We start from the raw sequence: 19736 nt of genomic DNA, 5'->3' as shown, positions 1-19736 counted from the left end.
GTCTGTATACATACCAGGAAAAGTGTTAAACCGCTGAGGATTTAAAACTCTCTGCTCTGCTACAGGCAGCTAGTCTACTCCTGTGCCAGTGAGCCTGAAAAAGAAAATCCCCTTCTCTTTATTTGGAAAATTATTAGCAAACTGCACATTAAAATAGATTTCCTCGTACTGTAACACACTTCGAAAGGCTGCCAAGAAATAGAACCTCATCCACATGGCGGAGGTGCACACTAAATCTGATTTAAAAAGCTAAACAAAACATGGCAACCAATTGGGTAAACAAGGAAGCAGCACTGCGGCGTGCCTGAGATAAAGAGCATCAAAGACAGCACACCGATAAACAGGAATCCACCATTGTTCCAAGGAATGACGCCATAACAGGAGCGGCGGTGAGCGGTCCGAGCATGAATGGAATCTGCTGGACGCACGCCAGCTCTGGGTAAGACAAACTAACATCAATTTTTAGCTACTCCTTTCCCTTTTCTTCAGCCTTTGGAAATTTCCACTCCACATGTGTGTCAGAGCCACCAGGATAAATGCTGCAGCGGTAAACTGATGGCGCAGCAACCAAACTACGCAGCGCTTGGCCTAAATTCACGGCGAGGTTCGAGTTATGAGGTGCTGATGGGGGCGTAGCACGGAGAAACTGGCCTGGGTGAGCACGCTGTTCAGCTTCAGCTCCTGTTGACCTGATGTGTTGACACTGCCTAGGTAACAGTTTAAACAAACTATTTTTATTCCATGCTGGATGAATGCATGACAGGGGCGTGTTTGGATGTTCAAAAGGCCTCTAGATAGTTTTCAAATGCTGCAGGAGCCAGAAGGTATGCACTGTGAATGGACTGTATACACAAAGCAGCTTAAACAACTATGGTGGAAGTATTTAGGGCACTGTGGTACAAGCACTGCCCCGCAGGATTTCTCCATAAACTTTACAGCATCTTTTAAGAAAAGAAACCGACGGTTCTCTATGCACGTCACATTTAATTATCTGCTTAATTTCTACACTTACATTTTTTACATCACAATGATGCTTTTCAAGACACGCGTCTTTAATCATGTTCACGTTGCCTCACAGAATTCACCTTTTCAGAGTCTTATTTTTAGTCTCGTAGTTATTCAGTTACTTTATTGACCCCGTCGGGACGTACTGTACGGAAGGGTCAATTTATAACATACTGTGTCTGTGAATGGTGAGCAAATTAAGTTACGGTCAGGTTTTACAGTACATGGGGTTCATTCTGTGTGCATATAATACAGTGAGAGATAAATGTAAGCAGAAATATCACATGTATCTTTGTGTGTGTGTGTGTGTGTCTGTAATGACTTCTTCAGCTCTTATCTACTTGGAATTTATGTACACCTCCTATGCGTGCATCTGAGAGACAATGACCTTCTCTGTCTTGGCATGCTAGAGTATATATGTATGGCTGTATTTCACTGACTGTGCGTGTGTGTGTGTGTGTGTGTGTGTGTGTGTGGCCCTTCCAAGCCAGCAAGGGACTGAGTGATGGAGGAGAAGGGGAAGAGGAGCAGGAGGCAAGCAGAGCAGTGAGATCACGTCATGGTGGAAACATTTGGCAACTGCTCACATAAACACACACACACACACACATAAAGACGCATAAGCATGCACGCATCATACTGTGCATGCAGGCACGCACACACACACACACACACACACACACATATGCTGGCTTGTTTTTGTTCTTCAGTTTTGAGGGAAAGAAGGGGAAAATGACATCAAGCTCATCATGTGAGGCCAATGAGACAGACGAGGGAGGGGGTGAGAACGCTGGAAACAGAACAATGTTACATAAAACTCGCTACAGGCCTCCTCTGGGCCCTGTTTACCATATTACGTGTGTGACTCTGTCCGTATGTGCATGCATTTGCTCGCTTGCGGGAGTGTGTGTGAGTTGAGCATTTGCACTACACCTCATCAAGGTGTGAGCCTAAAAAGGAGCTCATTACATACCTGCAGAGTGACTGCTTGCACAAAGCAGAGCATTATGTCACGCTGCAGCTCCAAGACTTCTCAAAGTCTGTAACACTTCTCAGAGCGCGGAGGTGATGTCATAGATATTTTTGAAGGCCATTTTCTTTGACCTTTGTGCTCCCTTGGTGCTGGCTAGGGTGTGGCTAGTGTGTGTGTGTGTGTGTGTGTGTGTGTGTATGTGTGTCCTTGTGTGTGTTTGTGTATCTACAGGCCAGGGTGAGAGCACCGAGGCCACTGGCGCCAGATGTGACGACCGCAGGAGTCTGGGCCTAAAAATAGAGCTCTGTTCTCAGCACCATGAAACAGAGGAGAAGAGAGAGGGAGGAGAAGGGGGGGGGGGGGGGGTGCAGTGGGGGAGAGTTAAAGGGGCTGAAGGAAGGATGGAGAGGAAGGCGAGGTCATTGAGAATAATGTGTCAGATCTCCCCGGGGAAGGTGAGCTCACCTCCTAATGGCACCACTGGCTCCTTCTCAATGAAATCATTGATCTGCTGGAGCTCCCCACGGCGTAATGGAGAGGGGTCCGATGGAGGGGGGAGGCGAGGAGGAAGAAAGGGGCAACGAGGTGCAGAGAGGGCAGGTTAGGAGGTTAAGGGAGATAGAGGAGAGAGGGGGATGACGGAGGAAGTGTTGAAAGAGGAAAGACAGACCATAGAGGGGGGGAGGACGCGGATCTCAGGCACACAACCTTAATTAATGTGCCATCCCTCTGACCTGCACTGCGGCCAATCAGAACACACATGGAGGCACAGAGGACCTGGGGTGGCGCTGTGACTACAGATGCAATCAGCACCTTTGGGCCACCAAGAGACTGCACTTAATGCAAAAATGAGTAAGCGCAGCAACAAAATGATGCGCTCGGCAGTTTCTAATCACATAAATATTAGTGATCTGTGTTTGTTGGAGGATCTTGCATACACTTGCACTTTGTAGGTGCGCATGTGTGTGTGTGCATGTGTGTGTGTTTGTTGTTCTGGCTTTCTCTCCTCAGGCTGGTTCAGGGAATGCAGTGACATCCTGCCGAGCTCCAGGAGGAGAAGAAGAAGCAATAAAGCAAGACTTTCAGCTCTGAGGAGGCTGACGAGCGCAGCACCGGTCAGCAAGACGGCCTGAATGAGCTCTCCGACCACACACGCGCTGACTGACACACACACACATGAATGCACATAAATGTAGCCAACTGAACGCACACTGGACCTACACGAAGACACGAACACACATTCAGGATGAAATGAGTATTACCTCATCTCCTCAATAGCTCTCCTCCTTCTGTTTTGTCTTTCTCTTTTTCTCACACACACGCTCTCAAACATTGCCTCATGCGCGTGCACACACTACTTCATATGCACATATTCATGCACACATGCGCTCAGACGCACAAAAACGCACATACACACCGACACAAACAGACCTCCTTATGTAGCTCATTGGAATGTCTCTGTGAACGGCTGCATTGTGAGATTTGGCCTCCCACGATTACCTCACTTCTTCAGCTTCTCTCTGATACACACACACACACACATATGCACACACACACGTGCACACACACACACACACACACATGCACGTACACAGGGGCCACCGCCCCGTTGTATAACAGCACAGAAGAATGACACATAACTGTGTTGACCTTTGTACCCTCTGTCTGTGCAGTCACACCCTAACCTGATCTTGTCAAAGCCCAGGGGTGCACAGCAGCTCCTGTGTGTGTTTTCAGTGTGTGTGTGAGAGAGAAAAAGGGAGAGCGAGCGAGCGAATAGAAAATGAGAGAGAGGCACCTTTCATCTCCTAATGCCTCTCATCAGTATGTCATCACCATGTCTCATCCTATGTGTTTTTGCTTTGAACTGGCGGGCTGACAGCGTGGGACTCAGCATGTTAACCTGTAAAACCCAAACCTGCATCCCAGTTCCAGATTCAGCGCTAATACTACAGCATGTGCCATATATCAATCATCTCAGTGCTTTACAGTCATACAAGAGATGATATATCAAACAAACAAAGTTAGGAAATCTCTTGCCAATCAAACTCACTACAAAGAGAAAGCAAAAGATTTAATACTTTATTTTCTGTTTTCTGTCTCACCACTGTACATAAAATCTTCTATTTTTGCCAAGTTGTGAGTAACTAGGGGAAAATATAACAGCGTACAGTAACTGAGAAATTTAAGCACATTTAGTATGGAGGTATACTTGAATCTGAGTATACTTCATTTTGTCACTTTTAAGTGTGACAGCACCACATATTCAAAATCTGGTTAGACTATGCAGCATGGAATGTGACCCGGCTCAAATCTCACCAAGCCTGTTTAGCTGATACACGACAGGTAAAGGTCAGAGGTCAGACCTGGATTATATCTTTGGGACTTGTCACCTTGACTGGTGAACGGCCAGTGCTGCAACCAACAGCCACTTTCGTTGTTAATTAATCTTTTTTGTGATCAGAAAGTTCTCCAGATGCTTTCCAAGAGCCCAAGGTTTTTTTTTTTTGGTTTTTTTTACCAACAGCACAAAGCACAAAACCTTGTTGAAATTACAATGACATAGACCACAGAACAGCAGGAAATCCTCGCATTAATCAATTATTGAAATTACTCATGAATAACCCACTGTTTTAGTACGTGTAATTAAAGATAATAGTGGACTGTGAGTTAAGTCAGAGCTCAGATGTCATGTAAATGCCGCCCTCCGAGTGCAGAGAATCTCGACCCGTCTGGCTCGAGCCCTCCTCTCTGTCTCATTTCCCCTTTTCTCTCCTTTCCCTCCATCTCTTTGACCCAGTCGTGTAACGCTTTAGTAATCCCACGAAAAACACTGGCAGATGGGGCTAGGGTAGATTAGGAGCAGTCTTGCACATCTGCAAACTCAACACAGAAACACACAACCGCAAATGGATAAAATACACACCTGCATCCCTGCGTGTCCATACGCCTCCATTTCCTCTTTCATGACTACACTCTGTTTCCCTTCAGCTCCTTCTATAACCCTTTTTTGCATTTACTTTACATTTATTTTCCTGCTGTACTTATTTATAACTGTCAGTCCTTAAACAGAATGTGTGCACTATGAGTAAAAAGCATTTCATCACCACCTCACATCCCCTCGAAGCTGTTATCCAACTCTCTTTTCATCTGTAAAACAGGAGTGCATATTCCACACTCTTCTTTACTCTCTCTCTCTCTTTACCCGTAATTATTATTCTCTTTCTATTCTCTCTCTGCAGCCTCTTCTGCGAAAACTAGAACATGAAGTTCAGAGGCCAACATCAAAACATTTCATCCTGGCAGGCCTTCATCAGAGCCCATGTGACGCATGACACAGCTACGCAGTTGGCATCGGCTAACATACCACCTAGCTACACACTAGCAGGCAGTGTTGTCTTTGGTTTGGCTGTGTGCTGCAGATTTGTGGGAAACATGCAAACTTTAGACCCACTGGGGAGACAGCTGGCCCCAACCAAGCGATGTTCTCCTCCTCTACGAGAAAAAATACACACACACGCACACACACATGAAGTCAGATCTCTGAAAAAGGCAAAAGACACATCAGCCTGAGCTCCAACTGGGTGAGATCATTGCTGTGGTAAAAATACGGCTGTCCTCAGAGGGATGTGTTTCTCACAAACACTTTCACACAGTCGATGAAGTAATAAAACAAACATACACGCGTACACAAGCCTACGCAGGATCCATGCGAGCACATGCACTCACATGCACACATAAACATTTTCCAACTGCCACCGCCACCACATCTTGTTTGACTATATATCTCAAACCAAACACAGGGTGAGACTCATTTGCTACCCGGATTACTGGTCTCATTCACAAAAACAATGGCCCTATTGGGACATGGCTTGCTCCATGACATCATCCACATGTAGAAAGTGCTTTCTGAGCACTGAGTTATTGATTATTGAGTAAATGGAGAGAAACAAAACAGGAGTCACCAATTGTTTTTCGATCAATACGTTCCCAGTACATGCACTTAGGTTGTGCAACATGTCACTCAAGCAGCTTATCTGCCAAATCTTTCCTGTAATTAATTCCACTTGTTTATGGAAAGTTTAAGTCACTAAACTTTAGCTCAAAAATATAAACCCATTTTAGAGATGTGTGTCCCTGCAAGACTGTGCTCTAATCTCCCCTTTGGTGAGCTTCTGCACAAGTAACAGTTAAGGCAGAAAATCCTTTTCCCCCCAGACAGTAAGCTCAGTAATTATTCTTTTATTCACTCTGTCCATCCCATTTATGGATTCTTTTCTTTTCATCTCTCTATCTGACCCTCCCTCCCACCCGCATAACCCCTCACTTGATTTGCAGCAATGTAACAGCGTGTGCTGTGCGTGTGCGGTCTGCATACGCAAGGCTGAAAATAAGTCGTCAGTCAGGTATGAAGTCATCGCAGGAATTATTAGTATCATAAATCAGAGGTTCAGTAGAGGGGCAGAGAGAGAGAGAGAGCAGGATTAACGTTTGCTGTTTTAAAGTACCTTGAATCTTAAAGAATGTGAGAGGAGTACAGACTGGAATGAGGGGAAAGAGAGAAAGTATTTTCTAGAGCTCACAGTGACGTTTTCAGCTGACTTGTTTTCTCCTACTGAGAGTCTAAACCCCGATGTATTTGATTCACAAAGATGGAAAAAAGGGAAATGCAGCAAAACATTCTCATACTTGCTGAACAGGAACCAGAGATTATTTCACATTTTTGCTTGAAAAATGTCTGTAGATAAACTAACTGTTTAGAAACAATTTAAAACACTATGCTCGTGCTTGAGGTGGCTGCTGTGTGAAGAGCCAAGATGGCACAGCGTGACCTCTGACCTCTGAGCCTGCTGGGTGTTTGTCTCTCTGCTGTAAACAGGCTGATCAGGTTGTTCACACGCACACACACGCACACGCACACGCACACGCACACACACACACACACACACACACACTTTGCATGAGTTCAGGATCTAAAGCTCAGTTCACAGATTCTTTAAACCTTAAACAGGAGGACACACAGGCTCCTAGACTTTGTCGATTGTAAATCAAAGACGCCACAACGAGCTGAACCCCATGATTAAAATGACATACATGTTCAAATTAGCGTCATGTTTCATCAATTCAAAATTTTTTGTTGTTCAAAAACCTTAAAAATTCAATTTCCCCTTACGTCATTTCTCTCATAAAAACTGTAACTTTCTCTGACACTGGCAGCACTCATCCACACGTGATCATTCACGCAAGCATGCATACGTGTACATGCAGCCTCGGCCCCTCTGCCCTCCCACATACACGCATGCACACATAAATATCAAGTATGCACAGACGCAGGCTGCTAGCACCACTGACCCCAATAATACAACCACCCAAACAACAGCCAACGCCATTGGCTGAGTCCTTCTGGGGAATATTTTCTGCCACTGTTGTCGTGGAAACAGCAGAAAAGCAGGGACGGAAATGGAAGAAGTGTGATTCCTCTTTTTTTTTTTTCTCCTGAAGAGAAACGTAGCGAGAGTGAGCCGAGGGGACTGATAAAGAGGAAAAGGAGGTAATTGCTGACAAGGGGTCTTTAGGAAGGAAGGGTATGATGTCTGATCAAAAATGCTGAGGATGAAAATCCTGGCTTTGAGAGACAATCAGTCAGTGTGTGTGTGTGTGTGTGTGTGTGTGTGTGTGTGTGCGTAATATTCAACATGGTTGTGTGTGTGTGTGCATACAGTATATGCGGGTGTGCCTGGCCTGAGCATGTCCTCAGTACATCTCTGTGACTAATTGTGGAGCCTGGGTGCTTTGAGGCAATCCTCTGCATCTATGAATGACTCATGAAAAAGCGCTAATCTCCCAGCGGAGGGAGAGAACTGAGAGGAGGAGAAGAATTGGGATGTGGGGATGCAGGGAAGAGAGCAGAGATTTGCCCGAAACAGCGCGCCTCTGCTGTCTCGTTTCCAATCCTGACTGAGGCAGATTATGCTCCCCTTTCTGCTCTGACACATTTGGGACGGACTCATAAGCCTCTGCCGGTGGATGCGTGTGTTATGTCGTCCCTTGAAAAGCTGCAGCCACCGCAATCGAGATGTTATTAACTCAACGAGGCTATTAACAGTCTTGCTGGGGCTCAATTATAAGTCTTAGTGTGCTTAGTGGACACTATGACAGGATAATAACTGTGGTAAATAAGGCCAGAGGATTGACGTTAAGCTTCAGCTTTATTTCAGCGATGCTGGGTAAGAGAGCGACTCCAGGCAAGCTTAAACATCAAAGAGTCATCAGAGGGGCTTTGTGTCCAGGGAGCATGCTTTTCTACTTCCTCCACTCCTTTCTATCTTCACATGTACCTACGAAAGTCTGATTACTGCCAGATAAGGAATGAGGAACCACTGGTATAATATGACTGAGGAGATTAACGCTTGTTGTGCTCATCAGTGACATCTGCTGACCAAAATGTGGAATGACAAACAACTAAATGATGCAGGAGGGTGAGGTGAGGCACACCTGCTCTCAGTACAAGAGGAAGTGGGTAAATAAATAAAGAAACATCAAGCAATGTAGATAGAAATGTCCATTCTGGATCAATGTGTTTAGTTCACATTAAGAAACGATAAATTACACTCCACGCTCCACACACTCTGGCATACCGGTGAGCAGGGAGACTTTGTGGAAGGTGCCCTCCAACTTTCCCATGAGAATTTGCACGAAGCCGTCTTTGGACAGGTGCCCTGCCTCCTTGGAGCTCTGGTCGTAAACCACCACTTCCTGCTTCCTGCCCAGCTCCACCTGCACAAAGGGTAAACAACAAAGAAGAGAGAGTTGATTTTCAGTGCGACAGTGGAAAGTATGTCAGACATCCAGCACCAACGAGGAAGAGTTTGTTAATATGACTGGAACTTGAAGAATCTAATAGCATCTGAGACACGTGCACGCACACACACACACACACACACACACATACAGGGAAGTACAGTACAATAAACATCAGACCAACCTTAGATCAGACCAACTGATCCTTAAAAGGGGACTAAGGAGAAGGTGCATCGTTACAAGATGTTAAAATGCACATGAGCTGCTGCAGGGATTAGACGTGTAACTATCTGAACCTGGGATAGTTTCTTCAAACACCTGACCACTTTGCTCTCCTAATATCCACCAGGAAGCAGCAATGAGGAAAACAAAATTAACTCACAAACACACCACAGGGAGTTTATGACAATAAACTCAGGCTTCATCGACTGCAACCAAAAGTAGGATGAACGACAGGTGATTCTACTGTTAGTCATGAGGTTATGGGGATAAAGCGTAGGATTATGAATAATCCATGAAGGCTGAGTGTTGCGCTGTGCTACTGTGACATATTCACTGTGCAGATACTGCCGAGAGGCTTGTTTCGATATCAGTAATATCAGTAAAATCATAAAAGCTGGACACGTTGCCAAGGGTGTGGGCATCCATCAGCGTATCAGTGTGAGAAAGATGAGAGGATATGAGCATGCGCCGGTGTGACGACTGACTGTGTGCGTTTGCATGAGAGAGTGTGAGCATGTGCCTGCACACACACACACACACACACACACACACACACACACACACACACACACACACACAGCCAGTCTGTGTTGTTCCCCATGTTGTCAGGCAGGCTTTGGTCACATGACCATCAGGCAGCGCCTACTGCAGCTATGAATCACTGCATCATTGAACCGCCACTGGACAGGAGAGGAGAGAGGGAGGAGGAAGGAGGGCGAGCGGGGAGGGAGGGTGGGGGCAGTGGGGCGCAGGAAGATGGAGACGAGGAAAATGAAGAGGAGGGGAAGAGGCAAATGAAGAGTAAGAGAGGGAAGGAGAGAAAACTGAGGCGAGAAAGAGAAGATTGAGCAGGACTGGGAGGAGAACATACAGCGCACCACTGAAAATGTACCACCGAACAGCCGCTAGCTTCCGGGCAAAACTGCACTTTCTCCAAGCGTGGCACTCGTCCTCACCCATCGTCACTGCCTGAACGCTGAAAGGCTGGTGATGATAGCTCCTGGCATACACAGCATACGCAGAGTGCATATAGTGGGCCTGATTATGTTTCTGCTTACAGAGCAGCTGGAGCACAGCGCCTGGGCAGACAGCCATGCAGGTGATTCAGACAGGACAAGGTCAGTTTCTGAAGTCTGGTTACAAGTTACTTGGGTCTAGTAAAACCCGGCTTTGCTCTGTCTACCTGCATCCAGCGCCAGCAAAACACTTTGTCTTCAAGGCTTTGTCTGTTCGCTGTGAAGATTATTTTATTTTACCCTATATTTCCTTACTTTAGTCTTCACCTGTCCACAGCACTCATATATTTAATTTCCCTTCTTCCATCTTCCTACCTTGCTATCTTTGTTTTAAATCCCCTTCACCCTCCATCTTTACTAACCCTGGATAATTTTGGATAATAATCCTAATGAGATCAGATCTAATTTGGGAGCCTGATCTCCACGTGTGAGGATTACAGGCCTTTAACTTTACATACATGCAGCACAAATACGCGCTCATTGTGCAGTCTGCACAACAGCCTTGGTTGTCAGCTGCTCCGTGCAACAAAAGTTTCCCTTCTAGGGCAAAAACACAAAATGAGTGCTGCAGTAAAATTATAATTGCTAATCGTATTGTTTGACAAGCAGTAGGTGATGCATTCAGGTTTTGCAAAACAATGAGTCACTTATCCCTGCTAAGCGATTTCATAACTTACAGTATGTGATGTACTGTATGTGTTGTGTGTACACTATCAGTAAAGCTACTCTGTACTAAATAAGTAATAAGTCTCGCTGGAATTACTACCAAGCACTTTGTTGAGGTTCATAAGGATGTCATGTTACAAAAAAAAAACCAGTTGAATATTTACACACAGCAAGAAAAGACAGTTAAAATGCTGTTTTAACCTGCATTTTTCACAAAATCCATAGTAAACGTGAAAGATTGATTCAGAGCAGAGAGGATGAAATTACACCTCCATTCACCCCATTTTTAAAAGTCTTCCCTGTGAGTTAGGAAAAAATAGCAGCCTCGACATTTGATAGAAGTGTATGAATGATAGTAAAAATAGAGTGATATCAATATCATGCTAAATATAATGCTATATATATATATATATATATATATATATATATATATATATAAATTGCTTAAATGGTAGGCTGCAGCCACTCCTCCAGCTCAGTGTGTGATATGCATAGAGTTTGCTGCAGTGTTAGAGGTCAACGACCCGAGGGAGCGTGGGGTTGGCTGTCAGACTGCAGCAGTAGTACAGATCTCTCATCCCTCCGCAGTGCTACAGCATCACTACTACTACCGTACTGGCCCAGGAGCTCTGACGCATGCACACTGCAGGTAAACAAGGAATGCCACTGGCAGAGAGAGGGAAAAAGGAGGGGCTATGGAGAGAGAGGAGAAAAAACCTGGGGGATATAAGGAAAGAAGGGGGTGAGGAAGCCTGGGAGGGGGATCACAGGGGAATATGAGGCAGGACGGCGATCTAATGTAGAGACAGGGATGAGAGAGGAGGGTGCAGAGAGGGACAGAAGGTGGCACCGGCAGACCAAATGCTACGATCCCGCTGCACCCAGGCTTTCTCTAGAGGATCTGAAGTCTGGCATCACAGCAGGACGTAAAAAGGATCGGTCACAGGGGGAGAGGTTATTTTTCTTCCAGACATTTGCGGAGCAAGACAACAACAGAGAGAGAGTAAAAGATTTCAAGGAAAGCAAGAGACAGAGCGAAGCAAAGCCAGTGGGAAGAGCGTGTAAATGTATGTTAATTAGGTAAATTGAGATAAAAAGAGAAAAGGTGAGTATGAGGGGGAAAAAGTGAAGGTGTTGGGGAAGAGATAGATACAGAGATGTTTGTTACTGACCCCGCGTTATGAAATATACAAGGATACATCTGTGAGTCACAGCTCGGCCTTACTGTCAATGCTCTGCTGTAGGGACAGTCTGTGCGCACACACACGCATAAACACACACACACACACTCACAAACCATGAAACAAAGATGACGGGTAACTCGGCAACACAACTTATCTGTGGGATTGTGGAAAAAGCCCCGGCATACGGTAAGTGCTTGTGTAAGCAAGTGAACCACTGACTTCAGCAGCGCTACTGGCCAGTGTCAAGGTCAGTGCTGAGCGGGAACGGTGCGTGTGCTTGTGTGTGAACCGGCCTGTGACACAACATCAGCACAAACAGTCTAAAAATGGCCTCCACATTCCTGAAGCGCAGTCTGGGTTCTCTCTCAATGTGTCCTCTCTGGGATGTCCCACAGAAGACAAGGCGACTGCATTATGAAGTCGCTGTGACCATAAAGCTGTGTGGAGCCTAAGACACAGCAGAATAAAATACACTGTGCCCTGTGCCCTTCTATCGATTCAGCAGCTGCAGAGAACACTGTATAGTTCACCCCTTCATCCACTTGTTGTCGCTTGATTTGTCCGTACAGCCGTCTTATTTCAATCTGGCTACAAACTGGCTTAAACCTTTTAAACCTGGCTCTTATTTTTACATATTTTGGGTTTCAAGTGACTCGTACAGAAAACACCAAAGTCACAAAATAAAGACAAACAAATTAATAGAGTGAGACCCCTCCCATAGCCACTTCCATGTTCTGCCAGGTAAAATACTACTTTTGTCTATGGAGTCTGGTGGCTTTGAACAGCTGTTTCTGGTTAAACAAAAAGGATCTCACAGATCTATCACTGTGGGGAAGCTTTCTGTAATGATGTCAGGCACTGCTTATGACAATCTGGGCCTTTCAGGTACTTTTAGCAGATGTACGGTTGCCCAGAAGGATTACATTACAGCCACTGTAGCTCCTTCGCAGCCCGTTTGCAGCTGCCGGCTGAGACGATCTACTGCACCAGTTCCAGAACTTTTTGCACCTACCAGTCAGTGTGAACCCAAACTATGGAAAAGTCCCAGCTTTTAAAATACCACAGTTATCCTTTAATGGTTGGGCGCTCCTTAAACATACAATGCCAGACGTTACATTTAGTGCATTGCATGCTAATAGAGGACCTGCTGCAACAGGCTGTGGCCTCTCCCAGCAGTTGATCTGTCAGTTTAGGACTCTGCCACACAGGGTGCGACATGCACCACTCACCGCTGTAAAGATACCACCCTGGGGCCAGATGATGTCATTGACTGGCACTGGCAGCTGCCACTTCCATGTATGCTTGTGTAGGTGTGATGAGTGTGTCACAGAGATCATGTTCTTCTATCCTCATGAGGACCAAGAACAAAGTAGCTAACAGTAGTAACAGGTTTAGGTTTGTGTTTAGAGTTAGCGTTGTGTTAATGACTTAGATAGAAGTTTGAGAGAATTCATGTGATTGGTGGAAAGTCCTCAGAAGTACAGCAGTAAACCGTGTGTCTGTGAGTGTCTTTGTGTGATTCAGACAAGGATGTGGAGATGTGGCAGGGTGGCAAAAGTCCCTGATGCCTTTGTGCATGTGCAGCGTGAGGTCATCACTGATCATTTCAGAGATGTGGTCACCTGATCTGGTCACACCCTCACACCCCCGAATGTCAGAGGAGCTTCAGCACACACACACACATATGTACACACCAGGGCCCACATACTGTAGGTTACATATTAAGATGCACGTAATGCCTCAGTCTATCTCTGTCTGTTTCTCTGTCTCACTCACACACACACACGCTCACACACACACACACACACACACAGACTAAATTGCTGTCTTTAAAGAGCACATGCATGCTGTAGATCTAGTTATACCACATCATCCTCTTCACTTTGTATATAATGAAAGCCACATTTCATATCCACAAATCGTTGCCTCCATCTTTCATTTACACCCATGAATTAAAAATATATTTTTACATAAACGTAACTCCTACTTCATGGTGCAGCAGCTTATGTCTGAAACTAAATACAATGTGTGTGTGTGTGTGTGTCAGTGTCAAACAGTAGGATCTTTAAAGTAAACAATGATTCACGTTGTGACCTCATCAAAGCAAACATGTGACATATCCGGCTCTGCATAAAAACCACCGCTGGCAACTGGGTCTCTGTTTGAACTTGGCAAAAGGAAAAATGTGAATGAAACATACAGAAAAAGTCCCTGAGTTTGCCTGCTGGTTAATCTGGGAAACAATCCACACAGTGAGTCATCATCCAAGTTCTCAATTCTGCTGCTGCTGTCAAGACAGATGACACATCAAACACTCATACGTTGTCCTTCATATGAAATCTGCACTGAAGTTACTGGAAACTTCTACATCCTGAAGAACACCATTATGTACGGTGTTTTCCAAAAAACTCTTACACAATCTCAGGAATAATAGTCCTTGTTTCCATCAAATTATCCATGAATGTCCGATCATGTGTCATTACAACCAGCACCCTCCCGAGGAGCAAAGACACAACATATGGTGCGTCATGAGTGATGCTGATGGGAATCTTCTTCATTGCATAAATGCATTAGTTGGTCACATGCAGACTCCCTCTGTGCGAGGCAGCAGGGAACTCGGCCAATCCTACCAATTAAGATCACAGACATGATCACAGACCCATCACCTGGCTCTCTTTATTGCTACGTGGCCATGATGCCAAACAACAATAATTAGGCTTCTGTTCAGTAATCATGACTAATATGTTGCTATCAAAACACTTGAAGACGCACTAGAGTCTACCTACAGATGTACTGTAGTTACAACAGTGTGAATAATTAACTATGTGAGTGCTATTAGGCTGTCACCAAGGCTTTTATACTGCTGGAGAAGAATGAAGGTATGGCTAAAACTAACAGTTATTATTATCTATTATTTCTTCAATACATTTTGTAGTTGAAACAGTAAAAATACAGAATGTTTGTTTTTTTCTCGAAGATTATTAATTTTTTCAAAAATAACTGTTCATTTATTTCTGTTGACTGACTTATTGATCCATTGACTAATTGTTTCAAGGCGACGTCAGTGTTACTGGTTCACCATTGTTCTTTTTTTTTTTAGTGTGATTTGTGATTTGACTTGTGATTTTGTTTTGGGACGGTTCCTGATTCGATACACATACGCTCTCTTTCCAAATCTGTGTACCGCACTGCTTGGAACTCATTTTAATCAGATTTTGTTAGCGTAAAAACAAAAGTTAAGAGGACAATGATGAAAAAAAAGTTTTCACGTGGATTGGTCACATCTAGCTGAATCCCTGATCCACATATTTAGGCCAGTGTGCCGCTCTGGCAGATTCTTAAGTTGACATCAAAATGCTAAATCACAGGCAGATGTATGTCTCTATTTGTGTCCACTGCCACGAAAATGACAAAACTAAGACTCAAAACGTGCTTGTGGTTATAAATATCTAAGTTCCACTGACAGCTTGTACGAGCAGTGTCTGTCTCTCTAGTGCCGTGGGTCCCATGCATCAGAGGTCTGGCCTCCATGCTGCTTAGAGGAGGAAGGGTGCTTCCTCAGACTGGCTGCTGGTAGTGAAAACCTCTGGTCCATCTGTCGGGCCTGCCTGGCCGGCTGTCCCCGCCACAGCGGCAGGGATTAGCCAGGCTTAAGCCAAGAAACCAGCCGCCTGCCCACCAGCCTGTCAGAAAAGGCACGAGGAAGCCCCATTCCCAACTAAGCCTGAGCCATCCCTCTCTCAGCAGAGGTCCTCCACCACCACCTCACCTACTGTATCCAGCTCTCTCTGACCTACATTAATAGAGCGCATTAATAAAGAGGTTATGAAGGGATGGGATGTGAAGTGAAAGGGAGAAGAAAGAGGACACCATTTTGATTGCTGCTGTGCTAGTCATGGATGTTCATTCAGCTCAGTTAACTGAAGCGTTGGAAGCTTCTATGAAAGAGGGTGAGTGCAGTGCCTTGGGGGATGCTGGCTATTAGTGCTCAATGGGATGTGAGGCGGGAGGCAGCCGGGGAGGAGGCGGAGGCAGCAGCCCATCCATGAATACCCTCAGTGCTGCTCTCCCGCTTCCTGCATTCACTTCCCCAACAAAGAGCCACAATGGTGTCCTTTGCTGTCTTGGCTGGCTGAGGCGGCTCCTGGCGATGCTCAGAGCCATGTGGGGGGTAGAGGGGATGGTGTGTGTGTGTGTGTGTGTGTGTGTGCGAGGGGTTAGCTGGGGAGCCGGCTTTAACACCACACAGCCAGTCTGCACGTGCCCAGCCCGCGGCCTGCCAGTGGCCGCACAAAAGGGATGATGTCATGCTTAGCCAATAACAAAAGAGTCTGGGTCCGTCAGGCCCTCCTCTCTCACACGGCTAGTTCCAGCTTTATCCAGCCTAGCATTAATCGCAAGCCTTATCCTCTTTACTGGGGGTGGGGAATGGATAATAACAAGCCAGCCATGGGGCAATACTAGATAGGGAGAGGAAGAGGAAAAGAAAAAGGAGTAAATGAAGAAGGAATGGGTTGGTGGTGGAAAGCTGCAGGCTCCAGTTGTGGGAGACACACAGACGGACAGACAGAGCTGTCACGAGACTGAAAGTGAGAGAAATCAGGAGGAAGCACGGCTCTGCGGGGTGCCACAGTGTGAGACCTACCAACCACAGGGCCCCACACAGAGATGGACCCAATAGACCCAACACACTCAAGCTTGCTGCACTGACTAAAGTAAGGAAACTCTGAGTGTGACTAGATCCACAGCTCTCCTGCCGTTTTTTCTTTTTTTGTTCCCGTTCTTGTTTTTTCCCCCACATCCACAGACTGCAAGAGTTGGTCATGCATCATCACAACCCAAAATAAAACCATTATCTAAGCAAAACTGGATCCTTTGGTCGGGATGAGTCATGAGATGCAGCATCTCCTGTGTGGCCTTCAGGCTTAGCAGCTTCTTTTGTGTCCAGGTACATGCAACTCAGGCTGGCAGAAGGCACTAATATAAGAGGTGTTATACAAGATCCTTGTTGTGTTAATAGTGGTACATTTTGAGCGAGAAGAAAGGCATGTGGGTTTGACTGCCAGCAGTCCCTGCAATAAAGCTGAATTAAAACTAATTGGTATAACAGAGAGTCGGTGAGAAACAGCAGGCGCATGGGGACTCTCGCCAATGTACCAATTATACAGACGCTATTAGCTGAACTGAAGGTCATTTGACTTGAGAAAGTAACAATAATCCACAGTTCTCCTCCAGTTTACCGTATGACCAAAAGGAAAATCAGTCACCTACAAGCGTTAAGTGTAATCCAACAGAGTGGCAAAGCAATAATCTAAGGCAATAATGTATAATTATTTGCCATTTGATGAGCAGGGCGTGTTTTGGGGGACTAAAGTTCTCTAGATGTGCACCAAATGGAAATACAGAGTCTGCTTGTTTGCTGCAACTGCAGGACTGATACAGTATCTATGGGGCATAAAATGGGAGCAGGACATAAATCACATTCATAAGTAGGTTTGACAGACTGAGGTGGGTTACAGGTCAGACTCTCCGACTTGCTCTTGGCAACCAGGAAGTAAAACAACAAAAACAAAAGCAACAGCATTTCATGGACTGCCATTCAAAACCCAAAGTGTCACAACAAAGAAAACAATTTCAATCACCTGTTATGTGTCATCGGCATGCCGTGTTGGGGCGTACCGTGTTTAAAAGTGAAATAAATACCTAAAAACAAGATTTGGAGAAGGAGTTCAGACGGGAGGAGGAGTTTCCTCTGCCATCTCCGCTGCTTTGCGTTTGTCTAATTGTGTAAAACTGTCGGCCAACGTATGCAGTATGCACACACAAACTGCATGAGAGCACAAAACACGTCACACATAAAACACACAACACCCCCCACCCACCCCCCCCCCCCCCCCGTTCATCTCTGCTTAGGTTTCCCCACTCAGAGTTCCTTCAGTTTCACACAGCGACTAAAAATACAGGAGACAGCGTGCCATGGGTGGACAGGCCATGGAAAAAAGGCTGTCATATTCGGAGGAGAAGTCATGGAAAATGCGAGGATCCGATTTCAGGGCCACTGATAAGCAACAAACCTAAAGTACGCCCACCTGCCCGCCAAATATAGCACCCACCGATGTGGCGCAGGCTTGGCCGAGCGCAGAGGAGGCCGATGTAGAACCACAGCGGTGCACGGGTCAGGCTGTTGGAAATGTTCTGAGGAACCCATGGATATGTTAGGGGTCGCTGTCTTGCTCAAGGACACATCAGCAGGGTGGACGGTTGTTGACATGGGAACTTGAATCTGACACCTCTGGTTCAAGGAGACCCTTTGCTCCTACTATCCAAACATGCTGCACCTACTGTAGCTCTGAATAACAAAGAACACGTACTGTACTCTCTCTGTTACATACATGACACACACAACATTGCTTTACCACTACAGCGATGAGCAAATTCTAAACTTTACCCTGAGCTGTAGACCAACATATTTCCTGTGGCTCTATGTCCATTTAAACAAGGAATTCCCCGACAGGATATTTTCTTACAGAAGTTCCTGCTGTATTCATGTTTTGCATTCGTGCCGATTCTGCGGTTTCTGCTGAAACAAGCAAGATCATGCTGACTTGTCCCAATGCACTGTACTGTAAATGCACCATTTCAATTCCCAGCCCTCACTTAAAAAGGGGCACTAGGTGTTTCTTCACAGCAAGAGCAAATCCCAGAAGTCTACTTAGTACGCATGCAACTATTTTTGTTGGTCTGTGGATAAGAGAATTAACTAAATACACAAATCACCAGGTTGAAAAAAATCAAAAATCTGGACTTGTGTCATGACATCCACAGAATGCTGCTGGAACTTTGAAGAAACAGCACAACACTTTGGAAAGTGCTCATACTTCCTGATTGATCATGTGTGTGGTCAATATACAGCCAGCAGCCAGTTATCTTATTTTAGCAGAAAGACTGGAAACATGGGGACACAGCTATCCTGGCTCTAACACAATCCACCTTCCAGCACCTCTAAACCTAGTTAATTAACACACTATATCTCTGTTGTTCAATTTGTGCAAAAACCTAAGTGTAAAAAGGACAATTAGCTGTTTTTCAGGGATTATGTGCTGGATTATTAAATTGGTATGGGTCCAGTGTCTTGCACTTATTCGCAAGGGGGAAGCATGCCACACAGAAACACTGCATCCAGTCTGGCACTTAAGAAAGGCTCTCTGATCGCAGGCATCACATCCCACCACCCTGACAGCATCAGCTGTGAGCTTTAACTCACCTTCACCTTGCCGTTGGGCTGCAGCAGCTCGGTGACAGACACCTTGTCCTGCTGCAGTCGCCTCTTCACCAGCTTGGAGCAGCAGACGTTGACCGCACCTTGCACGTGTGACGCATTGTACTCAGAAAACGTCCTGCTGTCAATCACCAGCAAACGGCCCGTTCCTCTCTGGATGAGGCTCGCCAGGCGCTTGATGTCCATGGCGCTTCGCTTCGTCGGCCCTTTCTCCCCTGCCATGATGTAGGAGGGGCGGAGTGGTCGAGTGTGGAGGAAGAGGGTTAGACAAGAGAGGGAAAGGTGGAGGAGGAGGTCAGTGGAGGAGGGCTACCACCGGAGCAGGCGCTGACAGATCCATGGTGCCTGAGGAAAGAGGAGACAAGGGGAGAAGAAAAGGAAGAAAGTTAGGAAAGAATCCTACTGGTGTAAGAAAACAAGGCATTCAACGGTTTACTTCAGTGCTATTATTGGGCCGCGGTGACATTCAAAACTGCCACTGTTGGCTTTGAGATGCTGCGGACGACGAGACAGCTGATGATCAGACATCAAGGGCATGATCACCTCACGTCCTGAGCTTCAGTCCACTCATACCAGAGCAACAAATAAAA

At 45.7% G+C, this 19736-nt stretch overlaps 1 protein-coding gene across 1 annotated transcript in view; it reads right to left on the bottom strand.

The window, feature by feature from the left end:
• dusp8a (dual specificity phosphatase 8a) overlaps positions 1 to 19371 on the bottom strand; it is a 35538-nt gene extending 16167 nt beyond the window's left edge. The window contains exons 1-2 of the mRNA XM_070831281.1: positions 19132 to 19371; positions 8617 to 8755 (exon numbers count right to left, since the gene is read on the bottom strand). Coding sequence (XP_070687382.1) covers positions 8617 to 8755; positions 19132 to 19368 — 376 coding nt within the window. The 5' untranslated portion in view covers positions 19369 to 19371. The remainder of the gene's footprint in view (positions 1 to 8616; positions 8756 to 19131) is intronic.
• Between the last annotated feature and the right edge of the window lie 365 nt (positions 19372 to 19736).

This window comes from Pempheris klunzingeri, chromosome 5, assembly GCF_042242105.1.
Source record: "Pempheris klunzingeri isolate RE-2024b chromosome 5, fPemKlu1.hap1, whole genome shotgun sequence".
NCBI classification, from domain to species: Eukaryota; Metazoa; Chordata; class Actinopteri; order Acropomatiformes; family Pempheridae; genus Pempheris; species Pempheris klunzingeri.
The sequence above is the reverse complement of the archived record's forward strand: the minus strand, read 5'-3'. Positions and strand labels throughout refer to the sequence as shown.